General features: G+C 38.6%; 1 protein-coding gene across 4 annotated transcripts in view; it reads left to right on the top strand.

Moving 5' to 3' along the window:
- Positions 1-26,699, top strand: part of OCA2 (OCA2 melanosomal transmembrane protein) — a 229,999-nt gene that overhangs the window by 102,653 nt on the left and 100,647 nt on the right. For all 4 annotated transcript variants that reach the window (XM_024747301.1, XM_024747303.1, XM_024747302.1 and 1 more), the window contains exon 15: positions 23,051-23,183. In XM_024747301.1, coding sequence (XP_024603069.1) covers positions 23,051-23,183 — 133 coding nt within the window. The remainder of the gene's footprint in view (positions 1-23,050; positions 23,184-26,699) is intronic.

Here is a 26,699-nt window from a genome sequence, read left to right as displayed (position 1 = left end):
ATAACAGGGTTGCTTCCAATAAATATAAGTGTGCAGCTTACTTGCACACTTAATAAAATTTTAACCCGAACGGATGTCACTTCTTCATATGAAGTGCTTTTGGTCATCTTGAGAGTGGGAAGTTAGGTGACTGATCCGCTAATTTAAAAATTTTTATTGGAGTATAATTGCATTACAATGGTGTGTTAGTTTCTGCTGTATAACAAAGTGAATCAGCTATACATACACATATATCCCCATATCTCCTCCCTCTTGCGTCTCCCTCCCACCCCTCTAGATGGACAAAAAGCACTGAGCTGATCTCCCTGTGCTATGCAGCTGCTTCCCACTAGCTATCTATTTTAAATTTGGTAGTTTATATATGTCAATGCCACTCCCTCACTTTGTCCCAGCTTATCTTTCCACATCCCCGTGTCCTCAAGTCCATTCTCTATGTCTGCATCTTTATTTCTGTCCTTCCCCAGGTTCTTCAGAACCTGGTTTTTTTTTTTTATATTCCATATATATGTGTTAGTATATGGTATTTGTTTTTCTCTTTATGACTTACTTCATTCCATATGACAGATTCTAGGTACACACACCTCACCACAAATAACTCAATTTCATTTCTTTATATGGCTGAGTAATATTCCATTGTATATATGTGCCACAACTTCTTTATCCATTCATCTATCGATGGACACTTAGGTTGCTTCAATGTCCTGGCTATTGTAAATAGAGCTGTAGCCAACATTGTGGTACATGACACTTTTTGAATTATGGTTTTCTCAGGGAATATGCCCAGTAGTGGGATTTCTGGGTCATATGGTAGTTCTATTTTTAGTTTTCCTTTTTTTTGTTTTGTGGTATGCGGGCATCTCACCATTGTGGCCTCTCCCCTTGCGTAGCACAGGCTCCGGACACGCAGGCTCAGCAGTCATGGCTCACGAGCCCAGCCACTCCGTGGCATGAGGGATCTTCCCAGACCGGGGCACGAACCCGTGTCCCCTGCATCGGCAGGCAGACTCAACCACTGCGCCACCAGGGAAGCCCTATTTTCAGTTTTTTAAGGAACCTCCATGCTGTTCTCCATAGTGGCTGTAACAATTTACATTCCCACCAACAGTGCAGGAGGGTTCCCTTTTCTCCACACCCTCTCCAGCATTAATTGTTTGTAGATTTTTTGATGATGGCCATTCTGACCGGTGTCAGGTGATATCTCATTATAGTTCTGATTCACATTTTTCTAGTGGTTAGTGATGTTGAGCATCCTTTCATATATTTGTTGGCAATCTGTATATCTTCACTGCAGAAATGTCTATTTAGGTCTTCTGCCCATTTTTCGATTCGGCTAATTGTTCTTTTGAAATTGAGATGCATGAGCTGCTTGTATATTTTGGAGATTAATCCTTTGTCCGTTGCTTCATTTGCAAATATTTTCTCCCATTCTGAGGGTTGTCTTTTCATCTTGTTTCCTTTGTTTCCTTGTTTCCTTTGTTGTGCAAAAGCTTTTAAGTTTTATTACCATACTGTCTTAATTACTGTAGCTTTGTAGTATAGTTGGAAGTCAGGAAGCCTAATTCCTCCAGCTCTGTTTTTCTTACTCAAGATTGTTTTGGCTATTCGGGGTCTTTTGTGTTTCCATACAGATTCTGAAAATTTTTGTGCTAGTTCTGTGAATAATGCCAGTGGTAGTTTGATAGGGATTGCATTCGATCTGGAGATGGCTTTGAGTAGTATAGTCATTTTCACTATGTTGATTCTTCCAATCCAGGAACATGGTATATCTCTCCATCTGTTGGTATTATCTTTAATTTCCTTCATCAGTGTCTTATAGTTTTCTGCATGCAGATCTTTTGTCTCCCTAGATAGGTTTTTCCTAGGTATTTTATTCTTTTTGTTGCAATGGTTAATGGGAGTGTTTCTTTAATTTCTCTTTCAGATTTTTCATCATTAGTGTATAGGAATGCAAGAGATTTCTGTGCATTAATTTTGTATCCTGCTACTTTACCAAATTCATTGATTAGCTCTAGTAGTTTTCTGGTAACATCTTTAGGACTCTCTATGTATAGTATCATGTCATCTGCAAAGAGTGGCAATTTTACTTCTTCTTTTCCAATTTGGATTCCTTTTATTTCTTTTTCTTCTCTGATTGCTGTGATTAAAACTTCCAAAACTATGTTGAATAATAGTGGTGAGAGTGGGACATAGGTCCAAAGTAAAACTGAGTGAAAAGTAATGCAAAACATTCGTGAGCTATGGGAAAACTTCATGTGGCTTAATATATCTGTAGTTCTTGTCTCTGAAGGAGAGTGGGGAACAGAAAAAGATATTTGAAGAAAGTATGGTTTAAAATTTCAAATTTTATGAAAGATATAAACCCAGAGATTCAGGAAGTTCAATGAAGTCAGAGCACAAGAAACATGAAGAAAACTAGGCCATGCCATAATTATTGTACACATGAAACTTATATAATGTTGTAGACTGATGATACCACAGGTAAAAAGAGGCATAATGGGTCATTTACTTTTTCAAGAGCTACACTTTGACTTGGATATTTCATTTTGGAAATAATAAGAAATAATTATTTTTAAAATAGCTATTTTTTTGGACTTCTCTGGTGGCACAGTGGTTAAGAATCTGCCTGCCAATGCGGGGGACGTGGGTTTGAGCCCTGGTCCAGGAAGATCCCACATGCCGTGGAGCAACTAAGCCTGTGCACCACAAATACTGAGCCTGCACTCTAGAGCCTGTGAGGCACAACTACTGAGCCCGCATGCCACAACTACTGAAGCCTGTGCACTACAGCCTGTGCTCTGCAGCAAAGAGAAACCACTGCAATGAGAAACCCACCACTGCATTGAAGAGTAGCCCCTGCTCACCACAACTAGAGAAAGCCCATGTGCATCAATGAAGACCAAAAGCAGCCAAAAATAAATAAATACATTTATTAAAAAATGTATTTTAAAGATCTATTTAAATATAGCTATTTTTAGCTACAGAAAATTGAAAAACCTGTGTGAAAAAATTCCAAGGGTCAAAGACAAAAGTGAAATTGTGAAGTATTTTGGATTGAATTATGAAAACAAAATTTGTGGGATTCCTCTCAAGCAGGAGTCAGCAAACTTTTTCTTAAGAGTCCATATAATTAGTATTATAGGCATGTGGGCCTTATGGTCTCTGTGGCAATCACTCAACTCTGTCACTGTCACAGGAAAGCAGCCACAGACAACACATAAATGAATGTGCATGTCTATATTCCAGCCTGCAATTGTAGTTTTCTGGTACCTGCTCTAAAACAGTATTCAGAGGGGAATTTATACCATTAAATACCAATATTAGAAAAGAAGAAATGTCTCAAATCAGTGACCTCAGCTTCAATCTTAAGAAACTAGATAAAGAAGAGCAAGTTAAACTAAAAGTAAGCAGAAGAAAGAAATACAGGCCAGCATGGAGAACAGAAAAACAGTAGAGAAAAATCAATGAAAGCAAAAACTAGTTCTTTGATAAGATAAATAATTCTGACAAACTTCTGGCCAAACTGATGAAGAAAATAAGAGAGAAGACATAAATTACTGATATCAGGAAAAGAGATGTTACATCACTAAAGAGCATACAGACATTAGGCATTGTTAGGGAGTGTTGTGGACAACTTTATGCCAATAAATTTGACAACTTAGATAAAATAGACAATTTTCTTGAAAGACACACTCTACCAAACCTCACTCAAGAAGAACTAGATAACCTGAGTAGCCCTATATCTATTAAAGAAATTGAATTTGTAGTTAAAAACCTTCCCAGAAAGTACAAAACAAACAAAAAACTCAGGCTAAGATAGCTTCTTTGGTGAATTCTACCGAAGGTTTAAGGAAGAAATAATGCTACAACACTAATTCTACATAAACTTTACAGCAAATTGAAGAGGAGAGAATACTTCTCAACTAACTCTATAAGGCCCTGATGCCTAAACCAGACAAAACCAGGATAAGAAATCTATTGACAAATATTTCTTACGAACATAGATGTAAATTTTTAAAAATTAACTAATCTAATTTAACAATATATAAAATGGATAATACACCACAATCAAGTGGAATTTATCCTAGAAATGGAAGATTGGTGTTATATTCGAAAAATCAACCAGTGCAATTTGCTAGCAAACTAAATGAGAAAATCCATATGATCATCTCAATAGATGCAGAAAAAAATTTGGCAAAATTCAACATCCATTACTGATAGAATCTCTCAATAAACTAGGGACAGAAGAGAGCTTCTTTAGCCTGATAAGGAGCATCTATGAAAAGCTTACAGCTAGCATCATAGTTAAATGGGAAAAACTGAATACCTCCATAGATCAGAAACAAGACAAAGATGTCTGTTCTCACCACATAAATGCAACATTTTACTGGAGGCTCTAGCTGGTACAATAAGTCAAGAAAAGACATACTAGGCATCCATAATGGAAGGGAAGAATTAAGTCTTTATTTGCATATGACATGATTGTCCATGTTGAAAATCTGAAGGAATCTACAAAAAAAAAAAAAAGCTCCTGGAAATAATAAGTAAAATTGACAAGGGTACAAGATCAATATAGAAAAAGTAATGGTTTTCTATATTCTAGCAATAAACAGCTGGAAATTGAAATAAAAATGCCATTTACTATAGCATCAATACATAAAATAGGGTAAATCTGACCAAACATATGCAAGAAAACAACAAAATATTGCAGAAAGTAATTAAAGAAGATCTAAATAAATGGGGAGATATATTTTGGTCATGGATCAGAAGACTCAATATCGTTAAGGTATCAGTTCTCCCTAGATAGATCTGTAGATTCATGCAATTCCTATCAAAACCATAGCAGAACCAGTTTTTTTTTTTTTTAGAAATTGGTAAACTGATTTTAAAATTTATATGGAAATTCAAAGTATCCAGAATAGTCAAAAACAACTCTTAAAGTGCAAAACAAATTGGAAGGGCTAGTACTACCTAATTCCACTACTTATTATAAAGCCACACTAACAAAGACAGTGTGGTACTGGCATCAAGATAGGTGGATAGATAAATGGAACAAAGTAGGGAGTTCAGATATAAATCCTCACATACATGATTTTTGACAAAGTGATTTTTGACAAAGGTGCAAATTAAGCCAACTAAGTGGAGAAAGGATAGTTTTTTCACAAATAGTCCAGGAACAAATGGACATGCATATGCAGGAGAAATAAACTTTAGTCCACACCTCCCACTTTATCAAAAGGTTAACTCAAACAGGGATCACAGACATAATTGTAAAGGCTAAAACTTTAAAATTTCTTATAGAAAATATTTTTCAGTAGAATAGGTATAGAAATAGTTCAAGTGAGAGCATGGCTACTGTAATTTATGACTGATTTTAGAACTCTGCTTTCCATTTCTGTTGTTTGTCTCTTCTTTTTATGACAATATGTTAATGAATGCTGCAATAGCTTAGCTTCCCCTGGTTGGCATCATGTGGTTTCATTTTTTTTTTCGGCTGTGTTGGGTCTTTTTTGCTGTGCCTGGGCTTTCTCTAGTTGCAGCGAGTGGGGGCTACTCTTCATTGTGGTGTGTGGGCTTCTCGTCGTGACTTCTCTTGTGGAGCACAGGCTCTAGGCATGTGGGCTTCAGTAATTGCAGCACACAGGCTTAGTAGTTGTGGCTCGCAGGCTCTAGAGTGCAGGCTCAGTAGTTGTGGTGCATAGGCTTACTTGCTTCGTGGCATATGGGATCTTCCTGGATCAGGGATCGAACTCGTGTCCCCTGCATTGGCAGGCAGATTCTTAACCACTGCACCACCAGGGAAGTCCCAACATTAGTTTTAATGTAAAACCCCAGGTGTAGTGCCTTTTTTGGACACAAACTGAGTTAACTCTACATCATTTTAAACTTGTCCTTAGAGCCCTAGGTCTGAATGCTCTGACTAAACAGTGGGATGTGATCCAAGACAGGCTTTGGATCCTGGACCTCTACCAAGTCACATAGAAAGCTGAAGGGGAAGAGCAGTTTGTCAGACTATTCCCATTCTTCCATGGCATCTTGACATGCTGTTTTAAATATCCAGAGTTTAAACCTGACGGTAAGGGAGAAAGGTGAGGTTTTTGCAAAAACACACAGAGGGCCCTGGAGGTGAGCACCCTCTTTCGTTGCACTGAAGCTCAGCCTAGGCTACTTACTCAGCTTTGTGTGAAAGTGGCATCCTCTGGGAACATGGCTTTAGGGCTGTCCTGTTTTACTGAAGATGACATTCCTTGTCTTCCACTTAATGACTTTCCCTGCATTTTAGGGGTTAAACTATATCTTGCAGAAAAAGTATCTAATGAATGTCTTTTTGTGGATAACAAAGAGTGGTTTTAATTCATTTTGTAGTAGTTAAGAGATATGAGAATATTTATTTGTATGGAGACACAAATGAACATATAGTTCCAGGTATAGTGTCTTTAGCAGAGAGTAATTTATAAAGTCTCATTATCAATAATGACAGCACAGCTATACATTTGCATCACATGATGGGAACAATTATTTGGCATTATTTGGTTGTTAATCAGTGAACTGAAATAGGAAGAAGACAGATTATCAAATTAAAATAAAATTTGAAATTAATTTTTAAAATATTCACAAAGAAAATTAATACTTATTATGTAATTCAGAGGAGTAATTAAAAAACAGTACTAGGCTGGAGAAGGTCCTGAAGGGTTGGAGACAAGATGGTAGAGTAGAAGGGCTTGAGCACAACTGCTCTCACAAAAACACCAAAATCACAACTAACTGCTGAACAACTGTTTACAAAAGAGACTGGAACCTACCAAAGAAGATATTCTATATCCAAAGACAAAGAAGCCACAACAAGACAGTAGAGGGGTGCAATCATGATAAAATCAAATCCCACACCCACTAGGTGGACGACCCACAAACTGGAAAATAATTATATCACAGAGGTTCTCCCACAGAAGTGAGAGTTTGGAGCCCCATGTCAGGATCCCTAGCCTGGGGGCCTGGCACTGGCAGGAGGATCCCCCAAAGAATTTGGCTTTGAAGGCAAGTGGGGCTTGATGACAGGAGCTCCACAGGACTGGGGGAAACAGAAACTCCATTCTTGGAGGCCACACACAAGGTCTCGTGCTCACTGGGACCCAGGGAAAAAGCAGTGACTTCATAGGAGCCTGGACCAGACCTACCTGCTAGTCTTGGAGAGTCTCCTGGGCAGGTGGGGGTGTTGGCTGTGGTTCACTGTGGGGACAAGGACACTGGTGGTGGAGGTATCAGGGAGTACTCATTGGCCTGAGATTTCCTGGAGGTTGCCACTTTGTCACCAAGACGTGGTGACAGCCTACAGTGTGTAGGATCCAGTGCTGGGACGCCTCAGGCAAAACAACAAACAGGGCAGGAGCACAGGACCACCCATCATTAGACAGGCTGCCTAAAATCTTCCTAAGCCCACAGCCACTTCTAAACACCCCTTCTATGTACAAAACAGAAACAGACTCACAGACATAAAGATCAGACTTGTGGTTGCCAATGGGGAGGGGAGGAGGGAGAGGCATGGACTGGGAATTTGGGGTTGGTAGATGCAAAGTATTACATTTAGAATGGATAAACAACAAGGTCTTACTGTATAGCACAGGGAACTATATCCAATCTCTTGTGATAAACCATAATGGAAAAGAATATTTTTAAAAAAAGAATGTATATATGTGCAAAACTGAGACACTTTGCTGTACCGCAGAGATTGGTACAATACTGTAAATCAACTATACTTCAATAAAAAAAATAATAAACACATCTCTGGACATAGCCCTGCCCACCATCTTTATCCATCAGTGGGAAGGCACCAGAAGCATGAGGAACTACAACCTTGCAGCCTATGGAACGGAAAGTGCAGTCACAGAAATTTAGACAAAATGAGACAGCAAAAGAATATGTTTCAGATGAAGGAACAAGAAAAAAAACCCAGAAGAATAACTAAGTGAAGAGGAGATAAGCAATCTAGCCAAAAGGAATCCGGAGTAATGATAGTAAAGATGATCCAAAATCTTGGAAAAAGAATGGAGGCACAGATCGAGAAGATACAAGAAATGTTTAACAAAGAGCTGGAAGATATAGAGAATAAAAAAACAGAGATGAACAATACAATAACCAAAAGGAAAAATACACTAGAAGGAATCCATAGCAGAATAAATGAGGCAGAAGAACAGATAAGTGAGCTGGAAGGCAGAATGGTGGAAATACTGCCAGAGAATAAAATAAAGAAAGAAGAATGAAAACAAACGAGGGCAGTTTAAGAGACTGCTGAGTCAACATTAAATGCACCAACATTTGCATTATAGTGGGTCCCAGAAAGAGAAGAGAGAGAGAAAGAGCCCGAGAAAATATTTGAAGAGATAATAGCTGAAAACTCTCCTCACATGGGAAAGGAAACAGCCACCCAAGTCCAAGAAGTGCAGAGAGTGCCAGGAAGGATAAACCCAAGGAGGAACACACCAAGATGCATATTAATCAAATTGACAAAAATTAAATACAAAGAGAAAATATTTAAAACCACAAGGGAAAAGCAACAAATAACATACAAAGGAATCCCCATAAGGTTATCGGCTGATTTTTCCACAGAAACTCTGCAGGCCAGAAGGGAGTGGCATGATATATTTAAAGCGATGAAAGGGAAAAACTACAACCAAGAATACTCTACTCAACAAGGCTCTCATTTAGATTTGACAGAGAAATCAAAAGCTTTAAAGACAAGCAAAAGCTAAGATAATTCAGCATCACTAAATCAGCTTTACAACAATGCTAAAAAAAGTCTCTAGATGGAAAAGAAAAGGCTGTAAATAGATACAAGAAAATTAGGAATGGAAAGACTCACTGGTAAAGGCAAACATACAAAGTAGGAAATCATCCACACACAAATATATTACAACCAGCAATTGTGAGAAGAGGTGAGTACAAATGCAGGATATTGAAAATGCATTTGAAATTAAAGACCAGCAACTTAATCTTGTATATATATAGACTGCTATATCAAAATTTCATACTATCTACAAATATCATAGTATCTACATAGTATCTTCAAATATCTACAATAGACATACACACAAAAAAGAAAGAGGAATCCAAACATAGCACTAAAGTTAGGCACCAGATCACAAGAGAAGAGAGCAAAAGAGGAAGGGAAGAAAAAAGACCTATAAAAACAAATCCAAAACAATTAACAAAGTGGCAATAAGAACATACATATCAATAATTACCTTAAATGTAAACAGAATAAATGCTCCAGCCAAAAGACATAGATTGGCTGAATGGATACAAAAGCAAGACACATATATATGCTGTCTACAAGAGACCCAATTCAGGTCTAGGAACATACAGAATGAAAGTGAGGGGATGGAAAAATATGCTCCATGTAAATGGAAATCAAAAGAAAGCTGGAGGGACTTCCCTGGTGGCAGTGATTAAAAATCCGCCTGCCAATGCAGGGGACATGGGCTCGAGCCCTAGTCCTGGAAGATCCCACATGTCGTGAAGCAGCTAAGCCCATGTGGCAAAACTATTGAGCCTGCACTCTAGAGCCCATGAGCCACAACTACTGAGCCCACGTGCCACAACTGCTGAAGCCTGTGCACCTAGACCCTGTTCTCGGCAACAAGAGAAGCCACTGCAACAAGAAGCCTGTGCACAGCAACAAAGAGTAGCTCCCGTTCATTGCAACTAGAGAAAGCCTGCGCTCAGCAACAAAGACCCAGTGCAACCAAAAATGAATAAATAAATAAATAAATTTTTTAAAAAGCTGGAGTAGCAATATTCATATTAGACAAAATAGACTTTAAAATAAAAGCTGTTACCAGAGACAAAGAAGGACACTACATAATGATCAATCCAAGAAGATATAACAATTATAAATATGTATGCACCCAACATAGGAACACCTCAATATATAAGGCAAATACTAACAGCCAATAAAGGAGAAATTGACAGTAACACAATAATACTGGGGGACCTTAACACCCCACTTTCATCAATGGACAGATCATCCAGAGAGAAAATCAATAAGGAAACACAGCCCTTAAATGACACATTAGATCAGATGGACTTAATTGATATTTACAGAGCATTCCATCCAAAAGCAGCAGAATACACATTCTTCTAAAGGGCACATGGAACATTCTCCAGGATAGATCACATCTTGGGTCACAAATCAATCCTTGGTAAATTTAAGAAAATTGAAATCATATCAAGCATCTTTTCCAACCATGATGCTATGAGATGACAAATCAATTACAAGAAAAAACTACAAAAAACACAAACACGTGGAGGCTAAACAATATGCTGTTAAATAACCAATGGGTCACTGAAGAAATCAAAGAGGAATTAAAAAAATACATAGAGATAAATGAAAATGAAAACATGATCATCCAAAACTTGTGGGGTGCAGCAAAAGCAGTTCTAAGAGGTAAGCTTATAGCAATACAATCTTACCTCAGGAAACAAGAAAAATCTCAAACAACCTAACTTTACATCTAAAGCAACTAGAGAAAGAAGAACAAACAAAACCCGAAGTTAGTAGAAGGAAAGAAATCATAAAGATCAGAGCAGAAATAAATGAAACCGAGATGAAGAAAACAATAGAAAAGATCAATGAAACTAAAAGCTGGCTCTCTGAAAAGAAAAACAAAATTGATAAACCTTTAGCCAGACTCATTAAGAAAAAAAGGGAGGTCTTCCCTCATGGTGCAGTGGTTGAGAGTCCACCTGCCGATGCAGGGGACATGGGTTCGTGCCCGGGTCAGGGAAGATCCCACATGCCCCGGAATGGCTAGGCCCATGAGCCATGGCCACTGAACCTGCGCATCCGGAGCCTGTGCTCCACAACAGAAGAGGCCACAACAGTGAGAGGCCCGTGTACTGCAAAAAAAAAAAAAAAAAAAAAAAAAAAAAAAAAAAGGGAGAGGGCTTAAATCAATAAAATCAGAAATGAAAAAAGAGGAGATATAACTGACAACAGAAATACAAAGGATCATAAGAGACTACTACAAGCAACTGTATGCCCAAAAAATGGATAACCTAGAAGAAATGGAAACATTTTTAGACAGGTACAATCTCCGAAGACTAAGTGAGGAAGAAATTGAAAACATGAACAAGCAATCACAGTACTGAAATTGAAACTGTGATTGAAAAACTCCCAACAAGTAAATGTCCATGGTCAGATGGCTTCACAGGTGAATTCTATCAAACATTTAAGGAAGAGTTAATACTTTCTTCTGAAACTATTCCAAAAAATTGCAGAAGAAGGAACACTCCTAAAGTCATTCTATGAGGCCACCATCACTCTGATTCCAAAACTAAACAAAGATACCACAAAAAAGAAAATTACAGGCCAATATCACTGATGACCATAGATGCAAAAATCCTCAGCAAAATACTAGCAATCTGAATTCAACAATAAATTAAAAGGACCATATACCATGAACAAGTGGGATTTATCCCAGGGATGCAATGACTTTTCAATATCTGCAAATTACTCAGTGTGATACTGATTGTGATACCACATCAACAAAGTAAAGAATAAAAACTATATCATCATCTCAATAGATGCAGAAAAACTTTTGATTAAATTCAACACTGATTTATTATAAAAACTCTCCAAACAGTGGGTATAGAGTGAACATACCTCAACATAATAAAGGCCATATATGACAAGCCTGCAGAAAACATCATTCGCAACCATGGAAAAGTGAAAGCATTTTCTCTAAGATCCGGAAAAAGATAAGGATGTACACTATCACCAGTTTTATTCAACATAGTTCTGGATGTCCTAGCCATGGCAATCAGAGATTAAAAAGGAATAAAAGGAATGCAAATTTGAAAAGAAGTTAAACTGTCACTATTTGCAGATGACATGATACTATACATAGAAAACAGTAAAGATGCTACCGGAAAATTGCTAGAGCTAATCAACAAATTCAGTAAAGTTGCAGGATACAAAATTAATACACAAATATCTGTGGCATTTCTATACACTAAAAAGGAAAAACCAGAAAGAGAAATTAAGGAAACAATCCCATTTACCATCACATCAAAAAGAATAAAATACCTAGGAATAAACCTACCTAAGGAGGTAAAAGACCCATACTGCAAAAACTATAACATGCTGATAAAAGAAATTGAAGATGACACTAAAAAATGGATAGACCATGTTCCTGGATTGGAGGAATGAATATTGTCAAAATAAGTATACTATCCAAGGAAATCTACAGATTCAATGCAATCCTTATCAAGTTACCAATGGAATTTTTCACAGAACTAGAACAAAATGTTTTAAAGTTTGTATGGAAACAAAAAAGACTCTGAATAGGCAAAGCAATCCTGAGAAAGAAAAATGGAGCTGGAGGCATCAAGCACCCTGACTTCAGACTATACTAGAAAGTTATAGTAAACAAAACAGTATGGTAGTGGCACAAAAACAGAAATATAGATCAATGGAACAGGACAGAGAGTCCAGAAATAAACCCATGCACCTAAGGTCAATTAATCTACAACAAAGTAGGCGAGACTATACAGTGGAGAAGCAACAGTGTCTTCAATAAGTGGTGCTGGGAAAATTGGAAAGTTATATGTAAAAGACTGAAATTACAACGTTGTTTAACTCCATACACAACAATAAGCTCAAAATGGATTAAAAACCTTAATGTAAGACTGAATAGTATAAAACTCTTTGAGGGAAATATAGGCAGAACACCCTCTGACATAAATTGCAGCAATATGTTTTTCGATTCATTTCCTAGAGTAATGGAAATAAAAGCAAAAATAAACAAATGGGACCTAATTAAACTCAAAAGCTTTTGCACTGCAAAGGAAACCATAAACAAAATGAAAAGACAACCCACTGAATGGTAGACAATATTTGAAAATGTTGCCACCAACAAGGGATTAATCTCCAAAATTTACAAACAGCTCATGTGGCTCAATATCAAAAAAACAAGCAACCCACTCAAAAAATGGACAGAAGACCTAAATAAAGATTTCTCCAAAGGAGACATACAGATTCCCATGAGGCACATGAAAAGATGCTCAACATTGCTAATTATTTGAGAAATGCAAATCAAAACGACAATGAGATATCACCTCAAACTGGTCAGAGTGGTCATCATCAGAAAGTCTACAAACAATAAAGTTTGGAGAGGGTGTGGAAAAGCAGGAACCCTTTTACACGTTGATGGGAATGTAAATTGGTACAGTCACTATGGAGAACAGTATGGAGGTTCCTTAAAAAGCTAAAAATAGAACTACCATATGATCCAGCAATCCCACTCCAGACAAATTATTTCTGGAGATAATTCAAAAAGATACATGCACTGTAATGTTCATGGTAGAACTATTTACAAGAGCCAAGACATGGAAGAAACCTATATGTCCATGACTAATGGATAAAGAAGATGTGGTACATATATACAATGGAATATTACTCAGCCATAAAAATGAATGAGATAATGACATTTGCAGCAATGTGGACAGACCTAGAGATTATCATACTAAGTGAAGTAAGTCAGACAGAGAAAGACAAATATCATATGATGTCACTTATATGTGGAAACTAAAAAATGGTACAAATGAACTTCAAAACAGAAACAGACTCACAAACTATGAAAACAAACTTTTGATCACCAAAGGGGAAACCTGGGGGCGAGGGATAAATTGGGAGTTCGGGATTAACATATAGACACTACTATATATAAAATATTGATAGATAATCGACAAGGACATACTGTATAGCACAGGGAACTCTACTCAATATTCTGTCATAACTTATAGGCGAAAAGAATCTGAAAAAGAATAGATTTATGCATATGTATAATTGAATCACTTTGCTGTACTCCTGAAACTAAGACATTGTATTAGATAATCGACAAGGACATACTGTATAGCACAGGGAACTCTACTCAATATTCTGTCATAACTTATAGGCGAAAAGAATCTGAAAAAGAATAGATTTATGCATATGTATAATTGAATCACTTTGCTGTACACCTGAAACTAAGACATTGTGAAACAACTATACTCCAACATAAAATAAAAATTAAAAAAAACAAAACAAAACAAAAAACCACGACTAGGCTTTAGAACAGTCAAGAAGTCACATCTGAAAAATCTCCACATTCTCTCTCTCAGGATTAGGCAGAAATTACAGGAAGTTGTGAGGAAAGTTCTTCCAACTTAACTTTTGCACACTCTGCTCACTCTTCCTAGGTCTCTTGGGATGGCTCACCATTGCCAGAATTTCTAGTACTGAACAGGCAGATGGGCAGACCTCCAGGGTCCACCAGCTCACCCTGGAGTAGGCACGAGTCTGCAGTGCTGTTTAGGATCCCATATACAACGACACATTGTCCCTTCATCTCCCAACTGGCTGCCTGGGATATTGTCCTCCTTTGCTGGCTACATTTGTTTCTTTTTGCCTGTTCCAGGCAGGCTCAGCACTAGCGAATGCAATTATTCAACCACCTTTCATTTATTTATTTATTTAGAACGTTTTTATTGGAGTATAATTGCTTTACAATGGTGTGTTAGTTTCTACTTTATAACGAAGTGAATCCGTTATACATATACATGTATCCCCATATCTCTTCCTTCTTGCATCTCTCTCCCCCCCAACCTCCCTATCCCACCCTTCTAGCTGGTCACAAAGTACTGAGCTGATCTCCCTGTGCTATGCAACTCCTTTCCACTAGCTATCTATTGTATATTTTGTAGTGTATATATGTCCATATATACACTACCACTCTCTCACTTTGTCCCAGCTTACCCTTCCCTCTCCCCGTGTCCTCAAGTCCATTTTCAAGTAGGTCTGCATCTTTCCTTCCATCTTGCCCCTAGGTTCTTCAGAACCTCTTTTTTGTTTTTTAGATTCCATATATATGTGGTAGCACACGGTATTTTTTTTCCTTTTTCTGACTTACTTCACTCTGTATGACAGACTCTGGGTCCATCCACCTCACTAGAAATAACTCAATTTCATTCCTTTTTATGGCTGAGTAATATTACATTGTATATATATGCCACATCTTCTTTATCTATTCATCTGTTGATGGAAACGTAGGTTGCTTCCATGTCCTGGCTATTGTAAATAGTGCTGCAATGAACATTGTGGTACATGACACTTTTTAAATTATAGTTTTCTCAAGGTATATGCCAAGTAGTGGGATTGCTCTGTCATGCGGTAGTTCTATTTTTAATTTTTTAAGGAACCTCCATACTGTTCTCCATAGTGGCTGTACCAATTCACATTCACACCAGCAGTGCAAGAGTGTTCCTTCTTCTCCACACCCTCTCCAGAATTTATTGTTTCTAGATTTTTTGATGATGGCCATTCTGACTGGTGTGAGATGATATCTCATTGTAGTATTGATTTGCATTTCTCTAATGATTAATGATGTTGAACATTCCTTCATGTGTTTGTTGGCAATGTGTATATCTTCTTTGGAGAAATGTCTATTGAGGTCTTATGCCCATTTTTGGATTGAGTTTTTGTTTTTCTGATATTGAGCTGCATGAGCTGATTGTAAATTTTGGAGATTAATCCTTTGTCAATTGCTTCATTTGCAAATATTTTCTCCCATTCTGAGCATTGTCTTTTTTATGGTTTCCTTTGCTGCACAAAAGCTTTTAAGTTTCATTAGGCCCCATTTGTTTATTTTTGTTTTTATTTCCATTTCTCTAGGAGGCGGGTCAAAAAGAATCTTGCTGTGATTTATGTCATAGAGTGTTCTGCCTATGTTTTCCTCTAAGAGTTTGAAAGTGTCTGGCCTTACATTAAGGTCTTTAATCCATTTTGAAGTTATTTTTGTGTATGGTGTTAGGTAGAGTTCCAATTTCATTTTTTTTACATGTACCTGTCCAGTTTTCCCAGCACCACTTATTGAAGAGGCTGTCTTTTCTCTCTTGTATATTCTTGCCTCCTTTACCAAAGATAAGGCAACCATTTGTGCATGAGTTTATCTCTGGGCATTCTATCCTGTTCCACTGATCTATATTTCTGTTTTTGTGCCACTACCATACTGTCTTTATTACTGTAGCTTTGTAGTATAGTCTGAAGTCCAGGGACCAGATTCCTCCAGCTCCGTTTTTCTTTATCAAGATTGCTTTGGCCATTTGGGGTCTTTTGTGTTTCCATACAAATTGTGAAATTTTTTGTTCTAGTTCTGTGAAAAATGCCAGTGGTAGTTTGATAGCAATTGCATTGAATCTTTAGATTGCTTGTCTAGTTTTCTTTTTTGTGACATCTTCGTCTGGTTTTGGTGTCAGGATGATGGTGGCCTCATAGAATGAGTTTGGGAGTGTTCCTCCCTCTGCTATATTTTGGAAGAGTTTGAGAAGGATAGGTGTTAGCTCTTCTCTAAATGTTTGATAGAATTCATATGTGAAACTATATGATCCTGGGCTTTTGTTTGTTGGAAGATTTTTAATAACAGTTTCAATTTCAGTGCTTGTGCTGTTCATATTTTCTGTTTCTTCCTGGTTCCATCTCGGAAGGTTGTTCATTTCTAAGAATTTGTCCATTGCTTCCAGGTGGTCCTTTTTTTTTTTGTGGTACATGGGCCTCTCACTGTTGTGGCCTCTCCTGTTGCAGAGCACAGGCTCTGGACGTGCCGGCCCAGCGGTCACGGCTCATGGGCCTAGCTGCTCCGCAGCATGTGAGATCTTCCCAGACTGGAGCACGAACCCGTGTCCCCGCATCAGCAGGCAGACTCGCAACCCCTGCGCCACCAGGGAAGACCACAGGTGGTCCATTTTATTGGCATATAGTTGCTTGTAGTAATCTCTCATGATCCTTTATATTTGTGCAGTATTTGTTGTTACTTCCCCTTTTTCATTTCTAATTCTATTGATTTGAGCCTTCTCCCTATTTCTCTTGATGAGTCTGACTAATGGTTTATCAATTTTGTTTATCTTCTCAAAGAACCAACTTTTAGTTTTATTAATCTTTCCTATCATTTCCTTCATTACTTTTTCATTTATTTCTGATCTGATCTTTGTGATTTCTTTCCTTCTGCTAACTTTGGGATTTCTTGTTTTGCTTTCTCTAATTGCTTTAAGGGGAAGGTTAGGTTGTTTATTTGAGATGTTTCTTAAGGTAGGGTTTTATTGCTATAAACTTCCTTCTTAGAACTGCTTTTGCTGAATCCGTAGGTTTTGGGTCCTTGTGTTTTCATTGTCATTTGCTTCTAAGTATTTTTTGATTTCCTCTTTGATTTCTTCAGTTATCTCTTGGTTACTAAGTAGTGTATTGTTTAGCCTCCATGTGTTTGTATTTTTCCAGATTTTTTCCTGTAATTGATATCTAGTCTTATAGCATTGTGGTCAGAAAATATACTTGATATAATTTCAATTTTAAATTTACCAAGGCTTGACTTGGGACCCAAGATATGATCTATCTTGGAGAATGTTCTCTGAGCACTTGAGAAGAAAGTGTATTCTGTTGGTTTTGGATGGCATGTCCTATAAATATCAATTAAGTCCATCTTGTTTAATGTATCATTTAAAGCTTGTGTTTCCTTATTTATTTTCATTTTGGATGATCTGTCCATTGGTGAAAGTGGGGTGTTAAAGTCCCCTACTTTGATTGTGTTACTGTCCATTTTCCCTTTTATGGCTGTTAGTATTTGCCTTATATATTGTAGTGCTCCTATTTTGGGTGCATAAATATTTACAATTGTTACATCTTCTTCTTGGATTGATCCCTTGATCATTATGTAGTGTCCTTCTTGTCTCTTTTAATAGTCTTTGTTTTAAACTCTATTGTGTCTGATATGAGGATTGCTACTACCACTTTCTTTTGATTTCCATTTGCGTGGAATATCTTTTTCTATCCCCTGACTTTCAGTCCATATGTGTCCCTAGATCTGAAGTGGGTCTCTTGTAGACAGCATATATACGGGTCTTGTTTTTGTATCCATTCAGCCAGTCTGTGTCTTTTGGTTGGAGCATTTAATTCATTTACATTTAAGGTAATTATTAATATGTACGTTCCTATTACCATTTGCTTAATTGTTTTGGGTTTGTTATTATAGATCTTTTCCTTCTCTTCTGATTTCTGCCTAGGGAAGTTCCTTTGGCATTTGTTGTAAAGTTGGTTTGGTGGTGCTGAATTCTCTTAGCTTTTGCTTGTTTGTTAAGATTTTAATTTCTCCAGCAAATCTGAATCAGATGTCCTGCCACTCCCTTCTGGCTTGCAGAGTTTCCGCTGAAGGATCAGCTGTTAACCTTATGGGGATTCCCTTGAATGATATTTGATGTTTTTCCCTTGCTGCTTTTAATATTTTCTTTGTATTTAATTTTTGATAGTTTGATTAATATGTGTCTTGGTGTGTTTCTCCTTGGATTTATCCTGTATGGGAGTCTCTGTGCTTCCTTGATTTGATTAACTATTTCCTTACCCATATAGGGAAGTTTTCAACTATAATCTCTTCAAATATTTTCTCAGTCCCTTTCTTTTTCTCTTCTTCTTCCGGGACCCCTATAATTTGAATGTTGGTGCATTTAGTGTTGTCCCAGAGGTCTCTGCGACTGTTCTCAATTCTTTTCATTCTTTTTTTCTTTATACTGCTCTGCAGGAGTTATTTCCACTATTTTATCTTCCAATTCATTTATCTGTTCTTGTGCCTCAGTTATTCTGCTATTGATTCCTTCTAGAGAAATTTTAAGTTCCTTTATTGTGTTTTTCATTATTGTTTGTTTGCTCTTTAGTTCTTCTACGTCCTTGTTTAAAACATTTCTTTTATTTTATCTATTGTATTACCAAGATTTTGGATCATCTTTACTATCATTTTTCTGAATTGTTTTTCAGGTAGACTGCCTTTTTCCTTTTCTTTTGTTAGATCTGTGGGTTTTTACCTTGCTCCTTCACCTGCTGTGTGTTTCTCTCTCCTCATTTTGCTTAACTTACTGTGTTTTGGGTCTCCTTTTTGCAGGCTGCAGGTTCGTAGTTCCAGATGTTTTTTGTGTCTGTCCCAGTGGCTAAGGTTGGTTCAGTGGGTTGTGTAGGTTTCCTAGTGGAGAGACTAGTGCCTGTGTTCTGGTGGATAAAGCTGATCTTGTCTTTCTGGTGATGTGTTTTGAGGTGTCTGTGACCTTATTATGATTTTAGGCAGCCTCTCTGCTAATGGGTAAAAAAAAAAAAAGAAAGAAAGAACAAAGAAACCAAAAAACAAATCCACAATGATAACAAGTGCTGATAACTATACTTAAAAAAACCAAAAAAAAAAAAAAAAACCAGAAAACGGACAGAGAGAACCCTAGGACAAATAGTAAAAGCAAAGGTATTCGGACAAAATCACACGCAGAAGCATATGCATACACACTCACAGAAAGAAAAAAAGGGGGAAAAAATATATCATTGCTCCCAAAGTCCACCTCCTCAATTTGGAATAATTCGTTGTGTATTCAGGTATTCCACAGATGCAGGGTACATCAAGTTGACTGTGGAGATTTAATCCGCTGCTCCTGAGGCTGCTGGAAGAGATTTCCCTTTCTCTTGTTTGTTCACACAGCTCCTGTGGTTCAGCTTTGGATTTGGCCCCGCCTTGCCCTGTAGGTCGCCTGAGGGCATCTGTTCTTTGGTCAGACAGGGCGGGTTTAAAGGAGTAGCTGATTTGGGGGTCTGGCTCACTCAGGGTGGGAGGGGTATGGAGTGCGGGGCAAGCCTGCGGCAGCAGAGGCCACTAGGACATTGCACCAGCCTGAGGCGCACCATGTGTTCTCCCGGGGAAGCTGTCCCTGGATCACGGGACCCTGGCAGTGGCGGGCTGCACAGGCTCCCGGGAGGGGAGGTGTGGATAGTGACCTGTGCTTGCACATAGGCTTCTTGGTGGCGGCAGCAGCAGCCTTAGCGTTTCATGCCCGTCTTTGGGGTGTGCGCTGATAGCCACAGCTCGCGCCCATCTCTGGAGCTCCTTTAAGCAGCGCTCTGAATCAGCTCTCCTCGTGCACCAGGAAACAAAGAGGCAAGAAAAGTCTCTTGCCTCTTCGGCAGGTCCAGACTTTTTCCCGGACTCCCTCCCGGCTAGCCGTGGCGCACTAACCCCCTGCAGGCTGTGTTCACGCAGCCAGTCCTCTCGCTGCGATCCGACTGAAGCCCGAGCCTCAGCTCCCAGACCCCACCCATCCCGGTGGGAGAGCAGACGAGCCTCTCAGGCTGGTGAGTGCTGGTCGGCACCGATCCTCTGTGTGGGAATCTCTCCGCTTTGCCCTCCGCACCCCTGTTGCTGCGCTCTCCTCCGCGGGTCCGAAGCTTCCCCCCTCTGCCACCCGCAGTCTCCGCCCGCGAAGGGGCTTCTAGTGTGTGGAAACCTTTCCTCCTTCATGGCTCCCTCCCACTGGTGCAGGTCCAGTCCCTATTCTTTTGTCTCTGTTTTTTCTTTTTTCTTTTTTTGCCCTACCTTGGTACGTGGGGAATTTCTTGCCTTTTAGGAGGTCTGAGGTCTTCTGCCAGCATTCAGTAGGTGTTCTGTAGGAGTTGTTGCAAATGTAGATGCATTTCTGATGTATCTGTGGGAAGGAAGGTGATCTCTGTGTCTTACTATTTACCATTTTGAAGCTCCTCCCTCAACCACATTTTAAACAGCCCTAGGGAAGTCTCTTTAGGGGAACCATGTACCCTCTGCTTCTGAATGGCATCTCACACATCATTGGAAGGCATTTCCTACTGTGCCCCAGAGATGTGTGCACTAGGACATTCTTCAGGCCTTTCCCATCAGGCCTCTGTGCCGTGCACTGCTGGGACCTTCCTTGTGGCTCTCCCACCAGGCTGCTGTGCCCTTGGGGTACGCTTCAAAACCAAAACAGTATGAAACAAGGCTGAGAGGGAAGAAACAGAGCCAGCACCTTGCAAGAAAGGGCTGCATTTAAGCACTGCACTGATGTAAGTATGATAGTGGGTGGTTTTGTAACTTTATAGCTTTATTACAGGTTTTCCCCACTGTCTGAAAATAGAGCTTTCCTATGAAACCTTTCAGAAGCCAAAATGGCATAAAGTTAAAAGAGCAATCACCTGTTTTCATAAAAGTGAAAATCCTTCTCAGATTTCTTTCTTAGCGAAAACAGGTGCTAATGTAGGTCTTTTGTAAAAGCAAAGTGACATAAAGCGAAATCTGAAAAAGTGGGGGATACCTGTATTGTGTCCCAAAGGGACCCAGAATTACTCAGGATGTAAGTACTTCTGCCTTCATGCCCGCCTCCCTCCAAAAAATATTAATTACATTTACATTAATTATGCTATTACATTACTTGTAATATTAATTACAATTACATTTACATTCATGACTGAATTCATATATAGAAAAATATGTTAATATTATATTAATGTTATATTTTAAACCATCTTCTTTGACTCAAAAGGTTTTCTGTTTTGTTTCTGATTTTAGAAGAAACTAAATGATTTTCAGGGACCCCTAAAAGTGTCTTGGACCTTTTTTAAACCAGATATTTGGGGCATGCATTCTATAGATAAACACAAAATCCAAGGTAATATCCTTGTTGAAGAACTACCAGAAAAGTGGTGAATTCTTATATGGCTGTTAAAAGCATGCCATGAGTTCCACATCTTGGTAGGTCTCCCTGCTCTCTGTATATGATTAACCTCATATGTTGCTGTTTCATATGCTGTTTCATATTCATATGTATGTGCAGATAAACTGCAAGAGAATAAGAACTTCAGATCATTGCACACTGTCTAGCCTAAATTTTGACACAAACTTACTGATAATGGCTTCTAAGTTGTGCCGTATCTTTAGCAATGTTATAAGTGGTTTCAGGCCTTTTCCAGATATGAGGGGGACAAAAAACTAAATTTTAATAAACAACAACTAATATAATTGAAATCACTCCTTCCAGCTCAGGCCTTTAGAAGGTGGTCTTCTTGACTGCTGCCTTGGGCATGGTCTCTCAAGGTGGTCACTAATGACCCCTGGACCTACTCTCCCTACCCCCATGGTCTCTCCTGCCTGGGGGTCACCCCCAATGCTTTGTCATTGTGCCTCTGACCGCTTTTTGTGGAATCAGTAGTCCATGAACACTACAGAAAAATACCTGGAGTTCTTGCCAGTAAGAAGCTGATTCTCACAGGCTGCTTCATGCGGACAGCAGTCTCATCTGTCCTGCGAGGTGCTCAGAGGGCATGTATTTGCTGAAGGTTTAAGCACAGTATAAACAAAAGGAAAAAACTGACTAATATTGTTGATGACATATTCCCTAACAAATTAACCTAGCGGGGATTTCATCCAACAACAAAGATGTTCTCAGCGGCTGAGAACAAAGGAAGTGTGAAGGGAAGGAGAGGGCTCCTGCCTAGGACCCTTGGAGCTGGTTGGGACACCCTGGGGGGCTTCAGTCCTGATGCCACTGGGTGATATGTGGAGGACAGTGCTTTCCAGGCATGACAGTGCTCTTTCAAATTGATGGCAGTGACTTAAGTGAAATATTTTTAAAAGCCAATTTACCTTCAAATGGGAGAATGTTGCCCCATAGTTTTTTTTTTTTTAAATTGAAGCATAATTCATTTACAACGTTGTGTTAGTTTCAGGTGTACAGCAAAGTGATTCAGTTATACTTACATATATATCTATTTTTTTCAGATTCTTTTCCCTTATAGGTTATTACAAAATATTGAGTATAGTTCCCTGTGCTATAACAGTAGGTTCTTGTTGGTTATCTATTTTCTCTATGGTAGTGATAGTTGTATGTTTTGTCCCCCTCAGTCCTGTTTCACTGAATCCTGGGGGACGAGTTAGTCCAGTGGTGAAGTAGACACAGCTAAGGTTGGGATTAGATGTGATGACCTGTTTTTGTTTCCTCCCAAGTTTGCTTGTCATTCAGGTAATAATTGGTTTTTCAATGTGAAAGAAACAAATCCTGAATGTTTTCAAAATCATGGTGAAGAGTACCTGTTCTGTGGGCTTTGTGCTACGTTCCACGGCCCTCGAGTTCAGCCCACCCTGGACCCTGCCATGGGGCTGCACCTGTGCTGCAGGAAGGCCAGTCTGTGGTTTCACTTCTCTTTTCCTGTTTCTAGGGTCTGGACTTCGCTGGGTTCACCGCACACATGTTTGCTGGGATTTGCTTCGTTCTCTTGTTCTCCTTTCCACTCCTCAGACTACTTTACTGGAACAAAAAGCTGTATAACAAGGAACCCAGTGAGATTGTTGGTGAGTGGAAGTACCTCCTCATATAGCCCCAGAGTTTACTGCCACGATACTATTTTTTCTGGGGGAAGTTGCCACGAAAATTTAAGAGGTTACTCACCTGTAAAATATCAGGGAAGCATAAGTCGTTGGGATGCTGCACACCAGCATGTCCCTGTCTGCCTCCTGGTACGCAGTGTGCTTTCAGGGGCTTTAAATCCATGAGCTGTGCCTCTTTAGTTTTCTATAGAGTGAAATGTGGGAAGCAATGTCCACTGTATACAGGTTGCATGTCATGACAGCATTAAACCACGTGTATACAATACAAATAGCATAGCATATAGACTGTACTAATATGTTGTAGTTTGAAACTAAATGTGATTACAAAAATGGCAGCATAATCCAGCACAGGGGATATAATACTGTGTCAATCAAGATCATATTGGTGAGGCAGTGACCAGGAGGAATAGGGCTCGTGGCCATCTTATGGTTTTGCATTTTCCTTACTTAAAATTTTTAGTAGATGTTTTATTGAGAGCATTACTGGTCAGGATAGATTAGAAGCAATAGACTATTTGGGAAACAGCCAGCCTCTTCTTGGCCAGGCCCTGTGCAAGACACTGTGCAGGTTGCCTTTTTAACAGAGGGGACCACTACAAATGATTCCATTTCTTCTCTGTTTTGAAGAAAATTTTAATCAACATTTGCTTTTTATTTTAAAATAGATATTTCTTGCAATGAGGTACCTTGATCCATGTTTCTCACTGACCAGTGTATTAATTTGCTAGGGCTGCTACAACAAAGTACCACAGACTGGGTGGCTTAAACAAAAGACGGTTTATTTCCATAGACGTTAAGGTGGCTTAATAAGCCACCTATAGTGGCTCATAGTTCTGGAGGCTGGAAGTCCAAAATCATGGGTGGGTTGGCTGTGAGGAAGGATCTGTTCCACGCCTGTCTCCTTAGCTTTTAGATGGCTGTATTCATGTTCATATGGCATTCTCGCTGTGTGTGTCTGTGTACACATTTCTCCATTTGTAAGCACACCAGTCCTCTTGGATTTGGGGCTATTCTAATGACCTCACCTTAGCTAATTATATCTGCAATGACACTATTTTCAAATAAGGTCACATTCTGATGTACCGGGGGTTAGGACTTTAACACATGAACTTTGGGGGGACACTATTCAACCCATAGCAACAAGTTAGAGGCGTTCAAAATGTTTTATCATCAACTAGTATATGTGGTAACAATATTTAAGTTTAGATTTCTAATGGAAAGGATCATACCAATGGATAGCTAAGGAGACTATAATCAATTACAATGGCTAATCTGTCTCTAGAAGCTTGTGTGGGCACAGCTGCACCTCTCCCCAACATCCCTCAACCTCCCTGGTGATCAGAATGACTCGGGAACGACTGTTATATATACAGGTTACCAGGCCCACCCCCAGGAAATCTATGCTGTGTATAAGCTCTTCTGGAGAGTCTTATCTTGAGATTAATTTAGATATACTGATTTGGAAGTATAGAAACAAATAATAACCAGAGTCTGCCCCTCTGGTCACCAAATATCAACTCATGCTTCTTCTTCCTAATATTTTATATAGAATTTTTATATCTTTGTACAGTAGGGATATTGGTGTGTAGTGTCTTCTCTTGAAATGTCTACTTTTGCTGTCCTTGAAGGATGAATATAGGAGTATACCCTCCTCTTCAGTTTTTGGGAAGAGATGGTGTAAAATTGCTACTACTTTTTTCCTTAAATGTTTGCCAGGATATTTAAAGGCTTGGACCTCCCTCCCTCCCTCCCTCCCTTCCTTTCTTTCCTTCCTTCTAGTTTTTAACTACATATTCAAATTACTTAATAGATATAGGGCTAGCTATCAAGGTTATCTATTTCTTCTTGAGTGCTCACTTGTGGTTTATGTCTTTAGAGGAATTTGTCCATTGTACCTCAATTGTTAAAAGAATTATTCTAAAACTGTTCATAATAGTTTTTCATTATCCCTTTAATGGCTATAGAACTTTTAAAATTGAAGTATAGTTGATTTGCAATATTGTGTTAGTTTTAGGTGTACAACAAAGTAATTCAGTTATATATATATATTTTTTCAGATTATTTTCTATTAGGTTATTATAAGATATTGAGTATAGTTCCCTGTGTTATACTGTAAATCCTTGTTGCTTATCTGTTTTATGCATCATAGTTTGTATCCATTAATCCCATCCTCCTAATTTATGCCTCCCTTTCCTTTTCCCCTTTGCTAAACATGTTTATTTTCTATGTCTGTGAGTCTGTTTCTGTTTTGTATATAGATTAATTTGTGTTATTTTTTAGATTCCAAATATAAGTGATATCCTATAATACTTGTCTTTCTTTGTCTGACTTACTTCACTTAGTATGATATTCTCTATGTCCATGTTGCATGTTGCTGCTAATGGCAATATTTCATTCTTTTTATGGCTGAGTAATATTCCATCGTATATATACACCACATCTTCCAACCAATCATCTATTGATGGGCACTTGGATTGTTTCCATGTCTTGGTTACTGGAAACGGTGTTCCTGTGAACATTTGACTGCATGTATCTTTTTGAATTAGAATTTTCATCTTTTCTGGATATGTGCCCAAGTGTGGAATTGCTGGATCATATGGTAACCTAATTTTTGGTTTTTCAAGGAAACTCCATAATGTTCTCCATAGTGGCTGCACCAATTTACATTCCCACCAACAGTATAGGAGGATTCCCTTTTCTCCACACCCTCTCCAGCATTTATTATTTGCAGACATTTTAATGATGGCCATTCTGACTGGTGTGAGGTGGAACATCATTGTAGTTTTGATTTGCATTTCTCTAATGATTAGTGATACTGAGCATCATTTCATGTGCCTAATGGCCATCTGTGTGCCTTCTTTGGAGAAATACCTATTTAGATCTTCTGCCAATTTTTTTTTTTACATCATTATTGGAGTATAATTGCTTTACAATGGTGTGTTAGTTTCTACTTTATAACAAAGTGAATCAGTTATGCATATACATATGTTCCCATATCTCTTCCCTCTTGCGTCTCCCTCCCTCCCACCCTCCCTATCCCACCCCTCTAGGTGGTCACAAAGCAACGAGCTGATCTCCCTGTGCTATGTGGCGGCTTCCCACTAGCTATTTATTTTATGTTTGGTAGTGAATATATGTCCATGCCACTCTCTCACTTTGTCACAGCTTACCATTCCCCATCCCCATATCCTCAAGTCCATTCTCTAGTAGGTCTGTGTCTTTATTCCTGTCTTACCCCTAGGTTCTTCATGACATACTTTTTAAATTAAATTCCATATATATGTGTTAGCATACGACATTTGTCTTTCTCTTTCTGACTTACTTCACTCAGGACTCTAGGTCCATCCACACAGACTCTAGGTCCATCCACCTCATTATAAATAGCCCAATTTCATTTATTTTTATGGCTGAGTAATATTCCATTGTATATATGTGCCAAATCTTCTTTATCCGTTCATCCGATGATGGACACTTAGGTTG

The sequence above is a fragment of the Neophocaena asiaeorientalis genome, unplaced genomic scaffold (assembly GCF_003031525.2).
Source record: "Neophocaena asiaeorientalis asiaeorientalis breed wild unplaced genomic scaffold, Neophocaena_asiaeorientalis_V1.1 scaffold236, whole genome shotgun sequence".
Classification (NCBI taxonomy): domain Eukaryota; kingdom Metazoa; phylum Chordata; class Mammalia; order Artiodactyla; family Phocoenidae; genus Neophocaena; species Neophocaena asiaeorientalis.
Note: the sequence above shows the minus strand (reverse complement) of the source record. Positions and strands in the feature narration are given on the sequence as shown.